Source organism: Acanthochromis polyacanthus, chromosome 16, assembly GCF_021347895.1.
Source record: "Acanthochromis polyacanthus isolate Apoly-LR-REF ecotype Palm Island chromosome 16, KAUST_Apoly_ChrSc, whole genome shotgun sequence".
In the NCBI taxonomy this organism is placed as follows: domain Eukaryota; kingdom Metazoa; phylum Chordata; class Actinopteri; family Pomacentridae; genus Acanthochromis; species Acanthochromis polyacanthus.
The window spans coordinates 38,040,858-38,059,442 of NC_067128.1; the positions used below are offsets into that span (position 1 = coordinate 38,040,858).

Here is an 18,585-nt window from a genome sequence, read left to right on the forward strand (position 1 = left end):
TTAAAAAACTTCTCTGTACTTTCAGTTATTTTATATTTTATCTTTAAAGATTTTTATTTATTATATTATTTAACAAAATATTAATGGTGATGAAGTCAATTTGTTTAGTTCTTATTAAATCCAATCTTTCTAAGTTCTTTACAACAATCAGAAAAAGCACAAAATCAAATCATAATGTATTGATCTTTCCTGGGTGTTCCATCTGATCATTCTGTTAAAGCTGCTCAGACGAAGTATCAGTTTTATTTTTCTCTGCTTTACTTTTTGTTTTTATTCTGAGTTTTATTATTTCAAACCCCCTGAACTGTTTTCTTCATCAAAACGTCACATTCTGTGATGTTTCATGTATTCATGAGTCAGACTGCCATTACAAGTACAAATTGCTGTTTTATTTAAACTTTCAGCCTGTTCATTACTGTAGTTTAATTTTCATTCTGAATTCAGCTGTTGTCGGTCCGGCTGTTATTGTGAAGGACCCGGCGGAAGTGCATGTGGCGGTGCAGCTGCAGCTTGTTGTCTGATGGACTCTGAGAGTTTCAGTGTTCGGTCTGCAGCAGCTTCATGATGAAGAAGTTCAAACGTCCCGCTGCATGAGGATCGATCAGCGTCATCGATCAGCGTCATCGATCTTCTATCGGAGCATTGATCGATCCGGATTAGAGATGGTGATCCGGGTTTATGTGGCGTCCTCCAGCGGCTCTGTGGCGGTGAGTCTCACCTGTTGGTCCACGGCTCAGGTGAGGAGAACGTTCTGGACAGGTTCTGCTGATGTTCTCCAGAGGTTCTCCTGACTGTAGAGGTTCTCCAGATGTTCTCTAGAGGTTCTTCTGATGTTCTCTAAATATTCTCCGTTCCTCTCTACAGAACCTGATCTTAGTTCAGATCAAATGTTTATTATTTTAACTTCTGGGACTAAAACTATAAATTCTACAAACTGAGAAATGTCAGCGAGGTGTCAGAAGAACCGTTAGAATCCTAAAAACAGCCGAGAATCTGTGTAAAGGAACGTTCTAAGAGGATTTAGATCCAGTAGAACTTCATTTTCTGGTCAAGCGTAAGAGAACAAATGATTCTGTCTGGAAATAAAAACAATAGAACCCATCAGAGAGTAAATCTGTAGATTCAATGCAGGGAAACTGAAAGCTAAAACGGATGAAGAGGATTGATGTGAGGATTATTTTCTGGATGAATCCATTCTTTGTTTTGTCTCTAAAATGTCAGAAAACAGTGAAAACAGGATCAGAGTTTCCTCCAGCGTCTGTTTGGTCCAAGGATCTGCAAGAAAACAGAAAATAAAAGCAGGTCATCAGGATGGATTCGTGGCTGCAGATCTGTTTCCTGATTAAAGTCTTGATTCTCCAGTCAGACGTTAGTTTGAATTTAAGCAGGACACCTTTAGAACCTGTTGGAACGTGTTCCTGTTGCTTTAATTAAAAAATGACGTGAAATATAGCGACAGATGAAGCAGCTGAAGGATTAGTGGAGCAGAAATGATGGAAATGAGCCGTAAACACTGAATGTAGGTCGATCCATCCGTTCATGTAGAACAACACCGCTATTATTCACCGTCTGACCGGAACAGGACCACGTTCTACTGGCAAGAACTGGTTCCCATCAGTACAGAGGTAGAACATTTACATTAGTCTGAAAGGGCTCCACTGGAGATAAAGATACTCAGAAGGATTCAAAGCTTCTCCAGAAAGATGTAAAGAGGAGCTAAAAACCATCCAGAATGACCTGAAACCGTCTAAAATGACACAAAATGCTCCGAAATGTGTTTAAAATGACCAAAAAAACTAAAGGATGACTTTAAAATGCTCCAAAATGTGTTTAAAATACAGAAAAATCCTAAAAGATGAGTTTAAAACGCTCCAAAATGTGTTTAAAATACAAAAAATTCCTAAAAGATGAGTTTAAAATGCTCCAAAATGTCTTTAAAATACAAAAAAAATCCTAAAAGATGAGTTTAAAATGCTCCAAAATGTGTTTAAAATACAAAAAATCCTAAAAGATGAGTTTAAAATGCTCCAAAATGTGTTTAAAATACAAAAAAATCCTAAAAGATGAGTTTAAAACGCTCCAAAATGTCTTTAAAATACAAAAAAATCCTAAAAGATGAGTTTAAAACGCTCCAAAATGTCTTTAAAATACAAAAAAAATCCTAAAAGATGAGTTTAAAACGTTCCAAACTGTGTTTAAAATACAAAAAAATCCTAAAAGATGAGTTTAAAATGCTCCAAAATGTGTTTAAAATACAAAAAAATCCTAAAAGATGAGTTTAAAACGCTCCAAAATGTCTTTAAAATACAAAAAAAATCCTAAAAGATGAGTTTAAAACGCTCCAAAATGTCTTTAAAATACAAAAAAATCCTAAAAGATGAGTTTAAAACGTTCCAAACTGTGTTTAAAATACAAAAAAATCCTAAAAGATGAGTTTAAAACGTTCCAAAATGTGTTTAAAATGGCAAAAAAAAAAAAAAAAACTAAAAAATGCTCCAAATGATTCAGAAATTACTAAAAACTGTCTTCATCTAAAATGAGGTTAATGTTTGTCCAGACTGGATCTCAGAACCAGAACTCTTTCTTCTGATTGTTTAAACTGGAATCATCTCATGAACTTCATCAGCTGATCCAGGATATAATCAGTAGAAACCTTCTACTGATCCTTCATTCTAGTCCAGTCTGATCTGCAGTAAAACCAGTAGAACCAGTAAAACCACAGCATGATAACCTGTAAATAGCCACAGCTCCTCATGGTTCCTAATGTTCACATTTAAGGAATTATCTTTTTTCTTTTTACTAAACATGAACAACCTGAAATTTATGAGGAAAATAAGTTCAGTTTCATCAACATTCATCCTCAGTTTATCATTTCCACATTACAACTTCCAGATCACAGAGTGTCTACAAAGGAACACAACATTTAGTCACCTGGACCTGAACCATGGAGGATTTACTGGAGGATCACAACCACAGAAGAAGACAAAAAACAAGAGAAAAATACACAATCTAGTATTTTACTTTCTGATCCAAACAACTTTTCATGGTAGAAATTATTTTTAAATTTACAGTTTTACTAATTTACAATCTGCAGTTAATGTCTTCTCCGCTCCACTTTGAGGGCCGGATTGGACCCTCTGGAGGACCACATTGGGCCCACGGGCCTCATGTTGGACACCCCTGGTCTACAGTAGGTACGTAAAGTATTCAGACCCTTGAAATGTTTCTCACTCTGTGTCATTGCAGCCATTTGCCAAATTCAAAAAAGTTCACTTTATTTCTCATTAATGTACACTCAGCATCCCATCTTGACAGAAAAAAATGTAGAAATTTTTTCAAATTTATTGAAAAAGAAAAACTGAAATATCACATGGTCAGAAGTATTCAGAGCCTTTGCAGCGACATTCATATTTAACTCACATGCTGTCCATTTCTTCTGATCCTCCTCCTGATGGTTCTGCTTCTTTATTGGAGTCCAGCTGTGTTTAATTAAACTGATTGGACTTGATTAGGAAAGGCACACACCTGTCTATATAAGACCTTACAGCTCACAGTGCATGTCAGAGCAAATGAGAATCATGAGGTGGAAGGAACTGCCCAAGGAGCTCAGAGACAGAATTGTGGCAAGGCACAGATCTGGACAAGGTTACAAAAGAATTTCTGCAGCACTCAAGGTTCCTCAGAGCACAGTGGCCTCCATAATCCTCACATGGAAGAAGTTTGGGACGAGCACAACTCTTCCTAGACCTGGCCGTCCAGCCAAACTGAGCAATGGTGGGAGAAGAGCCTTGGTGAGAGAGTTAAAGAAGAACCCAAAGATCACTGTGGCTGAGCTCCAGAGATGCAGTCGGGAGATAGGAGAAAGTTCCACAAAGTCAACTATCACTGCAGCCCTCCACCAGTCGGGGCTTTATGGCAGAGTGGCCCGACGGAAGCCTCTCCTCAGTGAAAGACACATGAAAGCCCACAGAGTTAGAAAAAACACATGAAGGACTCCCAGACTATGAGAAATAAGATTCTCTGGTCTGATGAGACCAAGATTGAACTTTCTGGTGTTAATTCTAAGCGGTATGTGTGGAGAAAAGCAGGCACTGCTCATCACCTGCCCAATACAATCCCTACAGTGAAACATGGTGGTGGGAGCATCATGTTGTGGGGGGGGGTGTTTTTCAGCTGCAGGGACAGGACGACTGGTTGCAATTGAAGGAAGGATGAATGCGGCCAAGTACAGAGATATCCTGGAGGAAAACCTCTTCCAGAGTGCTCAGGACCTCAGACTGGGCTGAAGGTTCACCTTTCAACAGGACAATGATAACAATAATAATAATACATTTTATTTATAGGCGCCTTTCAAGACACTCAAGGTCACCGTACAGAGGAAACAGAATAAAAACAGATTCAAAATACACAGTTTAAAACATAAGAATTTTAAAATTTAAAAGAAGAAAATTTAGCAATTTTAAAACAGAAGGAGGACTGGAGGTCAAAGATAGTAAGCTTGTTTGAACAGGTGGGTTTTGAGAGTGGATTTGAAAATGTGCAGTGTGTTGATGTTTCTGATATCAGGTGGGAGGGAGTTCCAGAGGCGGGGAGCAGCGCGACTGAAGGCTCTGGAGCCCATGGTGGTCATGCGGGCAGGAGGGATGGTGAGCCTGAGAGAGGAAGATGATCTAAGAGTCCGGCTGGGAATGTTTATGTGGAGTAGATCAGTGAGGTACAGAGGGGCGAGGTTATGGAGGGCCTTGAAGGTTAGCAGAATGGTTTTATAGATGATACGGTGAGTGATTGGAAGCCAGTGAAGCTGTTGTAGAACTGGGGTGATGTGGTGGAAAGAGGGTGTCCTGGTGATAATTCAGGCTGATGCATTTTGGACCAGTTGGAGTTTATGGAGGGACTTGAGTGGAAGACCAGAGAGAAGTGAATTACAATAGTCGAGGCAGGAGGTGACAAGAGAGTGGACCAGGATGGCGGTGCTGATAGGAGTGAGGGAGGGACGGAGGCGATTAATGTTTCGGAGATGAAAGTATGCAGATTGAGTGATGTTGTTGATGTGAGTTTGAAATGACAGAGTGCCATCGAGGACGACACCCAGACTCTTGACCTGCAGGGAGGGGGAAAAGGTGGAGTTGTCAGTGGTGATGGTGAAACTATTGGTTTTAGTGAGAACTGATTTGAAGCCAATGAGGAGAACCTCAGTTTTGTCGCTATTCAGTTTGAGGAAATTGGAAGAGAACCAGGATTTGATTTCCTGGAGACAGACACAGAGGGAGGTGGGGGGGAGGGTAGAAGTGGGTTTGGAGGAGAGGTAGAGCTGGGTGTTGTCCACATAGCAGTGAAACTGTATGTTATATACAATGACCCAAAGCACACAGCTAAAAGAACAAAGGAGTGGCTTCACAACAACTCTGTGACCGTTCTTGACTGGCCCAGCCAGAGCCCTGACCTAAACCCAATGGAGCATCTCTGGAGAGACCTCAGAATGACTGTCCACCAACGTTTACCATCCAATGGCAGAGGATCCCCAAATCCAGGTGTGAAAAACTTGTTGAGTCATTCCCAAAAAGACTCATGGCTGTACGAGCTGAAAAGGAGCTTCTACTCAATACTGAGCACAGGGTCTGAATACTTCTGACCATGTCATATTTCAGTTTTTCTTTTTTAATACATTTGCAAAAATGTCTACATTTCTGTTTTTTTTTCTGTCAAGATGGGGTTCTGAGTGTACATTAATGAGAAATAAAATGAATTTTTTGATTTTGGAAAATGGCTGCAATGACACAGAGAGTAGAAAATTTCGAGGGGTCTGAATACTTTCCGTAGCCACGGTATTTGATCAGTCTGAGGAACAGAAGATGTAAATAATAGAAAGTTAAAGACTGACTGATGTTTTCTGAGTGTTCCAATGAGGATGATGTTGAGGATGATGATGTTGTTGATGTTGTTGAGGATAATGAGGATGATGATGATGAGCATGATGATGAGGAGGATGTTGAAAGTGATGAGGATAATGATGATGATGATGATGAGGATGATGAAGAGGATGAGGATGATGATAAAGATGAGGAGTAGGATGTTAAGGATGATAAGGATGAGGATGATTATGAGGATGAGGAGGATGTTGAGGATGATGATGAGGATGATGATGAGGATGATTATGAGGATGATGATGAGGATGAGGATGATGAGGACGATGATGAGGCTGGGGATGAGGATGATGATGATGAGGATAATGATGATGAGGATGATGAGCATGATGATGAGGATGATGAAGAGAATGAGGATGATGATGATGAAGATGAGGATGAGGAGTAGGATATGTTAAGGATGATGAGGATGAGGATGATTATGAGGATGAGGATGATGAGGATGACGATGACGATGAGGCTGGGGATGAGGATAATGATGATGATGATGATGAGGATAATAATGATGAGGATGAGGATGATGACGATAAGGACGATGATGAGGCTGAGGATAAGGATGATGATGATGATGATGACAAGGATGATGATGAGGAGGAGGATGAAGATGATTATGAGGCTGAGGATGATTGTAAGAGCCATAATTGAAAAATAGGAATTTTGAACGGAAGTAAATAGTTTTAAAGTTAGTATATAGTCATTTAGTTAATAGATAGTTTTGCCTGGTTACAAAATGTATGTGTATGCCCTTTAAATTTTGTGTGGAGTCATTATGATAGGTTTGCATATGAGCATGAGAGCTGTGACAAAGAAGGGGAGCATTATTTTTTCTACCGGATGAACATGCAGAATGTATCTTTGTTTATTTTTGGTTTTTCTTGAGTAAACATTTTAACTCGAAGTACACCTCATGTTTTTATTCGTGTATGATTAATAACCCTTGACGCAGCTCCGTGGCCTTCAAAGAAGAGGAAAGAGAAAAGGCCACATCATTAGTAGACAAAAAGGGTGCTCGCAACGAACGACCCGAAAAGGAGCGACATCTCGACATGAAGAAATAAGAAGACGCAAACGTCGGAACGGAACGAAGATTGACGGTAAAAAGTTTCAATCAGAAAAGCTGGCTCGCAGTGATGTTCTCCGCTCCGAAAGCCTTCGAAGTCCGTGCATGATTTAGAAGTTATGTTGCAACAATTGGATGTGTGAAGTTGACGTGTTAAGTTGCTTTACGTATTTGCACATAATTTATGCATGACTTTGCCGAAGAATGGCAGAAGAAGGGAACTTAATTGACGCGGCAGACATGGAAAATAAGAGACAGATTAAGCTGACAGAGAAAGCGCTGCAGGAGAAGCTGCGCAGACTTACTGGAGTCAGAAGAGGCGCGCTAGCCAAAATACATAGCAAGGAGAAAGAAATTGAAAATTTGATGAACGATGCTGACAATGTGCAAAAGGTGCAAGACTGCATGGAAAATGAGTTCTGTGTTCTTACAACCGAGTTTGAAAAGATTACTGACCAAGTGTGGGACCTTCTGTCAGAGGAAGATAAGGATGCAGATCACTGGGTTAAACCTAGGAAGTTGGAAATCACTAAGTTTGTGGAAAAAACGTAGAAATGGATTAATGCTTTGCATAAAGGGGAAAAGATTAAGGATGATAAAACAATGGATAAGGATGAAAATGACAATGTAAGCCCTGAGGATAGTGTATCACAGGTGTCAGTGATCAAAGCAGCAAAAGCCAAGAGCTCACTGGTTAGTCACTCATCTGTCACATCCTCTAGATCATCATCAGTTCGTGCTGCTGCAGAAGCCAAGTTAGCTGGACTAATGGAACGTGCTGCTGTCTTGACACAAAAACAAGAGCTTGAACTTGAAGAAGCACGTATTAAAGCTAAGCTTGAAAAGCTGTCTTTAGAAGCAGATATTGCAGAAAAAAGAGCTCAATTAAGAGTTTTTAAGAAGTACGAAGGATCAGATGATGGTGATAACAGCTATGTTCAGTCTTATATAGCAAGTGAAACTCGAGTAGAAGAAAGTGAAAAGAAGCACACTTCAGTCAATAAAGTACCTAAAGCCAAAGTTAAGAGCCAATCCAGCCATCCACAAAGTACAGAGCCTCAAGTTGTAAGGCCAAAGCACATGGTCAGCGCTGATGATGGCATTCTGCAAGTTATGCAGAAGCAAAATATGATCACAGAGATGCTGGTTAGTCAACAGAAACGAGCTCAACTACCAGTTAAAGATGTTACAGTCTTCCGAGGAGACCCACTTACCTACAGATCGTTCATCAGAGCCTTTGAACAAGCAATCGAACAGAGAGCTGACAACGATCAGGACAAGTTATATTACTTGCAACAGTACACTGTAGGTGAACCACAAGAACTTGTGCAAAGCTGTGAGCACATGCCGCCTTACAGAGGGTTCAAGGAAGCGAAGAGACTGCTTCAGAAACATTATGGGGATGAGCTCATGATAGCCAGTGCTTATATTGATAAGGCGTTGAAGTGGCCACAAATTAAATCGGAAGATGGAAAATCACTGAATGCGTATGCTGTGTTTTTGACTGGATGTCGTAATACAATGGAAGATGTGGAATTTATGGAAGAGATGGATAACCCCACAAATATGAAAACAGTGGTGTCCAAACTGCCTTTTAAGGTCAGAGAAAAGTGGCGTAATGTGGCATACGAGATCTTGGAGAGGATCTGGAATAAAGACAGAGAAGACCTGCAGATGTTCAAAGACCTGTTCAGTCAGGCAACAACGCGTAAAAAAACCTGAATATTAAACCATTAAAACCATTAAAACCTGAATATTAAACCATTAAAACCAATAAAACCTGTATATTAAACCTGTATATTAAACCGTTAAAACCAATAAAACCTGAATATTAAACCATTAAAACCAATAAAACCTGTATACTAAACCATTAAAACCAATACAACCTGAATATTAAACCATTAAAACCAATAAAACCTGAATATTAAACCATTAAAACCAATAAAACCTGTATATTAAACCTGTATATTAAACCGTTAAAACCAATAAAACCTGAATATTAAACCATTAAAACCAATAAAAACCTGTATACTAAACCATTAAAACCAATACAACCTGAATATTAAACCATTAAAACCAATAAAACCTGAATATTAAACCATTAAAACCAATAAAACCTGTATATTAAACCATTAAAACCTGAATATTAAACCATTAAAACCATTAAAATTTTAATATTTTAATATTAAACCATTAAAACCTGAATATTAAAGTATAAAAACAAAGAACTTTATATTAAAACACCTGAGAATGAGAAAACCCGGAGGTTATTAACGAGTAAATACTGGTTTCTGTTGACCTACAAAACCTGATGATCTGTGGTATCCTTCTCCCTGTGGTATCTTCTCACTGTGGTATCTTATCCTTGTGGTGTCTTCTCCCTGGTATCTTCTCTCTGGTATCTTCTCCCTGTGGTATCTTCTCCCTGGTATCTTCTCCCTGTGGTATCTTCTCCCTGGTATCTTCTCCCTGGTATCTTCTCCCTGTGGTATCTTCTCCCTGGTATCTTCTCCCTGGTATCTTCTCTCTGGTATCTTTTCCCTGGTGTCTTCTCCCTGGTATCTTCTCCCTGTGGTATCTTCTCCCTGGTATCTTCTCCCTGTGGTATCTTCTCCCTGGTATCTTATCCTTGTGGTATCTTCTCCCTGGTATCTTCTCCCTGGTATCTTCTCCCTGGTATCTTCTCCCTGGTATCTTTTCCCTGGTATCTTCTCTCTGGTATCTTCTCCCTGTGGTATCTTTTCCCTGGTATCTTCTCCCTGTGGTATCTTCTCACTGTGGTATCCTTCTCCCTGTGGTATCTTCTCACTGTGGTATCTTATCCTTGTGGTGTCTTCTCCCTGGTATCTTCTCTCTGGTATCTTCTCCCTGTGGTATCTTTTCCCTGGTGTCTTCTCCATGGTATCTTCTCCCTGTGGTATCTTCTCCCTGGTATCTTCTCCCTGTGGTATCTTCTCCCTGGTATCTTCTCCCTGTGGTATCTTCTCCCTGGTATCTTCTCACTGTGGTATCTTATCCTTGTGGTATCTTCTCCCTGGTATCTTCTCCCTGTGGTATCTTCTCCCTGGTATCTTCTCCCTGTGGTATCTTCTCCCTGGTATCTTCTCCCTGTGGTATCTTCTCCCTGGTATCTTCTCTCTGTGGTATCTTTTCCCTGGTGTCTTCTCCCTGGTATCTTCTCCCTGGTATCTTCTCCCTGTGGTATCTTCTCCCTGGTATCTTCTCCCTGTGGTATCTTTTCCCTGGTGTCTTCTCCCTGGTATCTTCTCCCTGGTATCTTCTCCCTGTGGTATCTTCTCCCTGGTATCTTCTCCCTGTGGTATCTTCTCCCTGGTATCTTATCCTTGTGGTATCTTCTCCCTGGTATCTTCTCCCTGTGGTATCTTCTCCCTGGTATCTTCTCCCTGTGGTATCTTCTCCCTGGTATCTTCTCCCTGTGGTATCTTCTCCCTGTGGTATCTTTTCCCTGGTATCTTCTCACCGTGGTATCTTCTCCCTGTGGTATCTTCTCCCTGATATCTTCTCCCTGGTATCTTCTCTCTGGTATCTTCTCCCTGTGGTATCTTTTCCCTGGTGTCTTCTCCCTGGTATCTTCTCCCTGGTATCTTCTCCCTGTGGTATCTTCTCCCTGGTATCTTCTCCCTGTGGTATCTTCTCCCTGGTATCTTATCCTTGTGGTATCTTCTCCCTGGTATCTTCTCCCTGGTATCTTCTCCCTGTGGTATCTTCTCCCTGGTATCTTCTCCCTGTGGTATCTTCTCCCTGGTATCTTCTCCCTGTGGTATCTTCTCCCTGTGGTATCTTCTCCCTGTGGTATCTTTTCCCTGGTATCTTCTCCCTGGTATCTTCTCCCTGTGGTATCTTCTCCCTGGTATCTTCTCACTGTGGTATCTTATCCTTGTGGTATCTTCTCCCTGTGGTATCTTCTCCCTGGTATCTTTTCCCTGGTATCTTCTCCCTGTGGTATCTTCTCCCTGTGGTATCTTCTCCCTGGTATCTTCTCCCTGTGGTATCTTCTCCCTGGTATCTTCTCCCTGTGGTATCTTCTCCCTGGTATCTTCTCCCTGTGGTATCTTCTCCCTGGTATCTTCTCCCTGTGGTATCTTTTCCCTGGTATCTTCTCACCGTGGTATCTTCTCCCTGTGGTATCTTCTCCCTGATATCTTCTCCCTGTGGTATCTTCTCCCTGGTATCTTCTCCCTGTGGTATCTTCTCCCTGGTATCTTCTCCCTGTGGTATCTTCTCCCTGGTATCTTCTCCCTGGTATCTTCTCCCTGTGGTATCTTCTCCCTGGTATCTTCTCCCTGGTATCTTCTCCCTGTGGTATCTTCTCCCTGGTATCTTATCCTTGTGGTATCTTTTCCCTGGTATCTTCTCCCTGGTATCTTCTCACTGTGGTATCTTCTCTCTGGTATCTTCTCCCTGTGGTATCTTTTCCCTGGTATCTTCTCCCTGTGGTATCTTTTCCCTGGTATCTTCTCCCTGTGGTATCTTCTCCCTGGTATCTTCTCCCTGTGGTATCTTCTCCCTGGTATCTTATCCTTGTGGTATCTTTTCCCTGGTATCTTTTCCCTGGTATCTTCTCACTGTGGTATCTTCTCCCTGGTATCTTCTCACTGTGGTATCTTATCCTTGTGGTATCTTCTCCCTGGTATCTTCTCACTGTGGTATCTTATCCTTGTGGTATCTTCTCCCTGGTATCTTCTCCCTGTGGTATCTTCTCCCTGGTATCTTCTCCCTGTGGTATCTTCTCCCTGTGGTATCTTCTCCCTGGTATCTTCTCACTGTGGTATCTTATCCTTGTGGTATCTTCTCCCTGGTATCTTCTCCCTGTGGTATCTTCTCCCTGGTATCTTCTCTCTGGTATCTTCTCCCTGTGGTATCTTCTCCCTGGTATCTTATCCTTGTGGTATCTTTTCCCTGGTATCTTCTCCCTGGTATCTTCTCACTGTGGTATCTTCTCTCTGGTATCTTCTCCCTGTGGTATCTTCTCCCTGGTATCTTCTCCCTGTGGTATCTTCTCCCTGGTATCTTCTCCCTGTGGTATCTTCTCCCTGGTATCTTATCCTTGTGGTATCTTTTCCCTGGTATCTTTTCCCTGGTATCTTCTCACTGTGGTATCTTCTCCCTGGTATCTTCTCACTGTGGTATCTTATCCTTGTGGTATCTTCTCCCTGGTATCTTCTCACTGTGGTATCTTATCCTTGTGGTATCTTCTCCCTGGTATCTTCTCCCTGTGGTATCTTCTCCCTGGTATCTTCTCCCTGTGGTATCTTCTCCCTGTGGTATCTTCTCCCTGGTATCTTCTCACTGTGGTATCTTATCCTTGTGGTATCTTCTCCCTGGTATCTTCTCCCTGTGGTATCTTCTCCCTGGTGTCTTCTCCCTGGTATCTTCTCCCTGTGGTATCTTCTCCCTGGTATCTTATCCTTGTGGTATCTTCTCCCTGGTATCTTCTCCCTGTGGTATCTTCTCCCTGGTATCTTCTCCCTGTGGTATCTTCTCCCTGTGGTATCTTCTCCCTGTGGTATCTTTTCCCTGGTATCTTCTCACCGTGGTATCTTCTCCCTGTGGTATCTTCTCCCTGATATCTTCTCCCTGTGGTATCTTCTCCCTGGTATCTTCTCCCTGTGGTATCTTCTCCCTGGTATCTTCTCACTGTGGTATCTTATCCTTGTGGTATCTTTTCCCTGGTATCTTCTCCCTGTGGTATCTTCTCCCTGTGGTATCTTCTCCCTGGTATCTTCTCCCTGTGGTATCTTCTCCCTGGTATCTTCTCCCTGTGGTATCTTCTCCCTGGTATCTTCTCCCTGTGGTATCTTTTCCCTGGTATCTTCTCACCGTGGTATCTTCTCCCTGTGGTATCTTCTCCCTGGTATCTTCTCCCTGTGGTATCTTCTCCCTGGTATCTTCTCCCTGTGGTATCTTCTCCCTGGTATCTTCTCCCTGTGGTATCTTCTCCCTGGTATCTTCTCCCTGTGGTATCTTCTCCCTGGTATCTTCTCCCTGTGGTATCTTCTCCCTGGTATCTTCTCCCTGGTATCTTCTCCCTGTGGTATCTTCTCCCTGGTATCTTCTCCCTGGTATCTTCTCCCTGTGGTATCTTCTCCCTGGTATCTTATCCTTGTGGTATCTTCTCTCTGGTATCTTCTCCCTGTGGTATCTTCTCCCTGGTATCTTCTCCCTGTGGTATCTTTTCCCTGGTATCTTCTCACTGTGGTATCTTCTCTCTGGTATCTTCTCCCTGGTATCTTCTCCCTGTGGTATCTTTTCCCTGGTATCTTCTCACTGTGGTATCTTTTCCCTGGTATCTTCTCCCTGGTATCTTCTCCCTGTGGTATCTTTTCCCTGGTATCTTCTCACTGTGGTATCTTCTCCCTGTGGTATCTTTTCCCTGGTATCTTATCCTTGTGGTATCTTTTCCCTGGTATCTTCTCCCTGGTATCTTCTCACTGTGGTATCTTCTCTCTGGTATCTTCTCCCTGTGGTATCTTCTCCCTGGTATCTTCTCCCTGTGGTATCTTTTCCCTGGTATCTTCTCACTGTGGTATCTTCTCTCTGGTATCTTCTCCCTGGTATCTTCTCCCTGTGGTATCTTTTCCCTGTGGTATCTTCTCTCTGGTCCTACCTGTCCAGGTGAAGAAGCAGCAGCAGGCCGTGGTGGGCTTCCTGGAGGCCAACAGGATCATGTTCCAGGAGGTGGACATCACCATGCAGGAGGACCAGAGGCTGTGGATGTACAGGAACATCCCCAGAGACAAACAGCCAGAGACAGGAAACCCTCTGCCTCCTCAGATCTTCAACCAGGACCAGTACTGTGGGGTGAGGAACATCTAGCACATCTTTACAGTACTCAGAATATAAAGTACTAGTACCACTGTCTGAACCATATCTATCTGAAGTACTGATGCTATAGTACTAGTACTATAAAACTGAATTTATAGTACTAGTACCACTGTCTGAAGGACATCATTCTACGATACTATTGTTATAGTACCAATGCTATAATACTAATAATATAATACTGATGTTATAGTACTAATTCGATAATACTAACATTACCAACTAGTACTACTGTCTGAAGGATGACATTCTATTATACTAATGTTATAGTACTAATACTATATTACTGATACTATGGTATTATTACTGTAATACTGAAGTTAGAGTACTAATACTACTCTCTGAATGACGTCATTTTGCAATTTTCTTCTCTCAGTTTCTAGAAGATGAAGAGGTAAATATTTACAGAAAGTAAAACTTCCATGGCAAGGCAAGGCAAATTTATTTATAGAGCACAATTCATACACAAGGCAATTCACAGTGCTTTACAGTTTCATAAAATCACAATAGATAAAAGATAAATAGAGAAATAAAAACATTATTAATCACATTAAAAGCAAAGAGTGCAGATAAAATACTTTTAGTTGTAATATGCACAGTTAAACAGAACTGTTTTCAGCCCGGATTTAAACATTGCGACATCAGAGGCCTTTCTCAGATCTTCAGGAAGACTGTTCCAGACTCCAGCCGCATGAAACTGAAAGGAAGCCTCACCGTGTTTAGTCCTGACTCTGGGCTCCTCAAGGAGACCTCGTCCTGAACTTCTCAGAGTTCGAGATGGTTCATATGGAACTAACAAATCAGAGATATACTTTGGAGCTAGACCATGAAGAGACTTGTACACGAGCAGAGCTGTTTTAAAGTCTATTCTCTGAGCTACAGGAATCCAGTGCAGAGACCTGAGTACTGGAGTAATATGGTCATATTTCCTGGTTCTAGTCAGGATTCGAGCTGCAGCATTTTGGATGGATTGTAGCTGTCCTAAACCTTGTTTGGAGAGTCCAGTGAACAGACCGTTACAGTAATCTAACCTACTGGAAACAAATGCATGGATCAGCCTCTCTAAGTCTGGTTTAGATATTATTCCTCTGATTTTTGCAATGTTTTTCAGATGGAAAAGGCTGTAGATGTTATTGACTTAATGTGGCTGGTGAACTTCAGGTCCGAGTCCATAATTACTCCCAGATTTCTAACTTGATTTTTTGGTTGTAGAGAGAGAGACTCTAGATAACTGATAACACGTTCTCTTTGCTGTTTTGGGCCAAAAACAATTATCTCAGTTTTATCTGAATTTAACTGGAGTCCATCAGTCAATCTGGAGGTTCCTCACACTCCTTGAACTCAGAAGTTCCTCAGACTGCTAGAACTCAGACGTTCCTCAGACTCCGAGAACTCAGACGTTCCTCAGACTGCTAGAACTCAGACGTTCCTCAGACTGCTAGAACTCAGACGTTCTTCAGACTCCTAGAACTCAGACGTTCCTCAGACTCCTTGAACTCAGACGTTCCTGAGACTGCTAGAACTCAGACGTTCCTCAAACTGCAAGAACTCAGATGTTCCTGAGACTGCTAGAACTCAGACGTTCCTGAAACTGCTAGAACTCAGACGTTCCTCAGACTGCTACAACTCAGACATTCCTCAGACTCCTTGAACTCAGATGTACCTCAGACTGCTAGAACTCAGACGTTCCTCAGACTGCTAGAACTCAGACGTTCCTCAGACTGCTAGAACTCAGACGTTCTTCAGACTCCTAGAACTCAGACGTTCCTCAGACTCCTTGAACTCAGACGTTCCTGAGACTGCTAGAACTCAGACGTTCCTCAAACTGCAAGAACTCAGATGTTCCTGAGACTGCTAGAACTCAGACGTTCCTGAAACTGCTAGAACTCAGATGTTCCTCAGACTGCTACAACTCAGACATTCCTCAGACTCCTTGAACTCAGATGTACCTCAGACTGCTAGAACTCAGACGTTCCTCAGACTGCTAGAACTCAGACGTTCTTCAGACTCCTAGAACTCAGACGTTCCTCAGACTGCTAGAACTCAGACGGTCCTGAGACTGCTAGACCTCAGACGTTCCTCAGACTGCGAGAACTCAGACGTTCCTCAGACTCGTAGAACTAAGACATTCATCAGACTCGAGAACTCAGACGTTCCTGAGACTGCTAGAACTCAGACGTTCCTCAGACTGGTAGAACTCAGACATTCCTCAGACTGCTAGAACTCAGATGTTCCTCAGACTGCTAGAACTCAGATGTTCCTCAGACTCCTTGAACTCAGACGTTCCTCAGACTCCGAGAACTCAGACGTTCCTGAAACTGCTAGAACTCAGACATTCATCAGACTCGAGAACTCAGACGTTCCTCAGACTGCTAGAACTCAGACGTTCCTCAGACTCCTAGAACTCAGACGTTCCTCAGACTCCTAGAACTCAGACGTTCCTCAGACTGCTAGACCGCAGATGTTCTTCAGACTCCTAGAACTCAGACGTTCCTCAGACTCCTTGAACTCAGACGTTCCTGAGACTGCTAGAACTCAGACGTTCCTCAAACTGCAAGAACTCAGATGTTCCTGAGACTGCTAGAACTCAGACGTTCCTGAAACTGCTAGAACTCAGACGTTCCTCAGACTGCTACAACTCAGACATTCCTCAGACTCCTTGAACTCAGATGTACCTCAGACTGCTAGAACTCAGACGTTCCTCAGACTGCTAGAACTCAGACGTTCCTCAGACTGCTAGAACTCAGACGTTCTTCAGACTCCTAGAACTCAGACGTTCCTCAGACTCCTTGAACTCAGACGTTCCTGAGACTGCTAGAACTCAGACGTTCCTCAAACTGCAAGAACTCAGACGTTCTTCAGACTCCTAGAACTCAGACGTTCCTCAGACTGCTAGAACTCAGACGGTCCTGAGACTGCTAGACCTCAGACGTTCCTCAGACTGCGAGAACTCAGACGTTCCTCAGACTCGTAGAACTAAGACATTCATCAGACTCGAGAACTCAGACGTTCCTGAGACTGCTAGAACTCAGACGTTCCTCAGACTGGTAGAACTCAGACATTCCTCAGACTGCTAGAACTCAGATGTTCCTCAGACTGCTCGAACTCAGATGTTCCTCAGACTCCTTGAACTCAGACGTTCCTCAGACTCCGAGAACTCAGACGTTCCTGAAACTGCTAGAACTCAGACATTCATCAGACTCGAGAACTCAGACGTTCCTCAGACTGCTAGAACTCAGACGTTCCTCAGACTCCTAGAACTCAGACGTTCCTCAGACTCCTAGAACTCAGACGTTCCTCAGACTGCTAGACCGCAGATGTTCTTCAGACTCCTAGAACTCAGACGTTCCTCAGACTCCTTGAACTCAGACGTTCCTGAGACTGCTAGAACTCAGACGTTCCTCAAACTGCAAGAACTCAGATGTTCCTGAGACTGCTAGAACTCAGACGTTCCTGAAACTGCTAGAACTCAGACGTTCCTCAGACTGCTACAACTCAGACATTCCTCAGACTCCTTGAACTCAGATGTACCTCAGACTGCTAGAACTCAGACGTTCCTCAGACTGCTAGAACTCAGACGTTCCTCAGACTGCTAGAACTCAGACGTTCTTCAGACTCCTAGAACTCAGACGTTCCTCAGACTCCTTGAACTCAGACGTTCCTGAGACTGCTAGAACTCAGACGTTCCTCAAACTGCAAGAACTCAGATGTTCCTGAGACTGCTAGAACTCAGACGTTCCTGAAACTGCTAGAACTCAGATGTTCCTCAGACTGCTACAACTCAGACATTCCTCAGACTCCTTGAACTCAGATGTACCTCAGACTGCTAGAACTCAGACGTTCCTCAGACTGCTAGAACTCAGACGTTCTTCAGACTCCTAGACCTCAGACGTTCCTCAGACTGCGAGAACTCAGACGTTCCTCAGACTCGTAGAACTAAGACATTCATCAGACTCGAGAACTCAGACGTTCCTGAGACTGCTAGAACTCAGACGTTCCTCAGACTGGTAGAACTCAGACATTCCTCAGACTGCTAGAACTCAGATGTTCCTCAGACTGCTAGAACTCAGATGTTCCTCAGACTCCTTGAACTCAGACGTTCCTCAGACTCCGAGAACTCAGACGTTCCTGAAACTGCTAGAACTCAGACATTCATCAGACTCGAGAACTCAGACGTTCCTCAGACTGCTAGAACTCAGACGTTCCTCAGACTCCTAGAACTCAGACGTTCCTCAGACTCCTAGAACTCAGACGTTCCTCAGACTGCTAGACCGCAGATGTTCCTGAAACTGCTAGGACTCAGACGTTCCTGAGACTGCAAGAACTCAGACGTTCTGCAGACTGCTAGAACTCAGACGTTCCTCAGACTGCTAGAACTCAGACGTTCCTCAGACTGGTAGAACTCAGACGTTCCTCAGACTGCTAGAACTCAGACGTTCCTGAAACTGCTAGAACTCAGACATTCATCAGACTCGAGAACTCAGACGTTCCTCAGACTGCTAGAACTCAGACGTTCCTCAGACTGCTAGACCGCAGATGTTCCTGAAACTGCTAGGACTCAGACGTTCCTGAGACTGCAAGAACTCAGACGTTCCGCAGACTGCTAGAACTCAGACATTCCTCAGACTGCTAGAACTCAGATGTTCCTCAGACTGGTAGAACTCAGACGTTCCTCAGACTGCTAGAACTCAGACGTTCCTCAGACTGCTAAAACTCAGACGTTCTTCGGAATCCTAGATCTCAGATGTTCCTCAGACT

General features: G+C 42.8%; 1 protein-coding gene across 1 annotated transcript in view; it reads left to right on the forward strand.

Moving 5' to 3' along the window:
- The first annotated feature begins 500 nt into the window (after window positions 1–500).
- Window positions 501–18,585, forward strand: part of sh3bgrl2 (SH3 domain binding glutamate-rich protein like 2) — a 33,709-nt gene continuing 15,624 nt past the window's right edge. Inside the window, exons 1-2 of the mRNA XM_022213033.2 lie at window positions 501–707; window positions 13,621–13,806. Of these exons, the coding sequence (XP_022068725.1) occupies window positions 591–707; window positions 13,621–13,806 (303 nt within the window). The 5' untranslated portion in view covers window positions 501–590. The remainder of the gene's footprint in view (window positions 708–13,620; window positions 13,807–18,585) is intronic.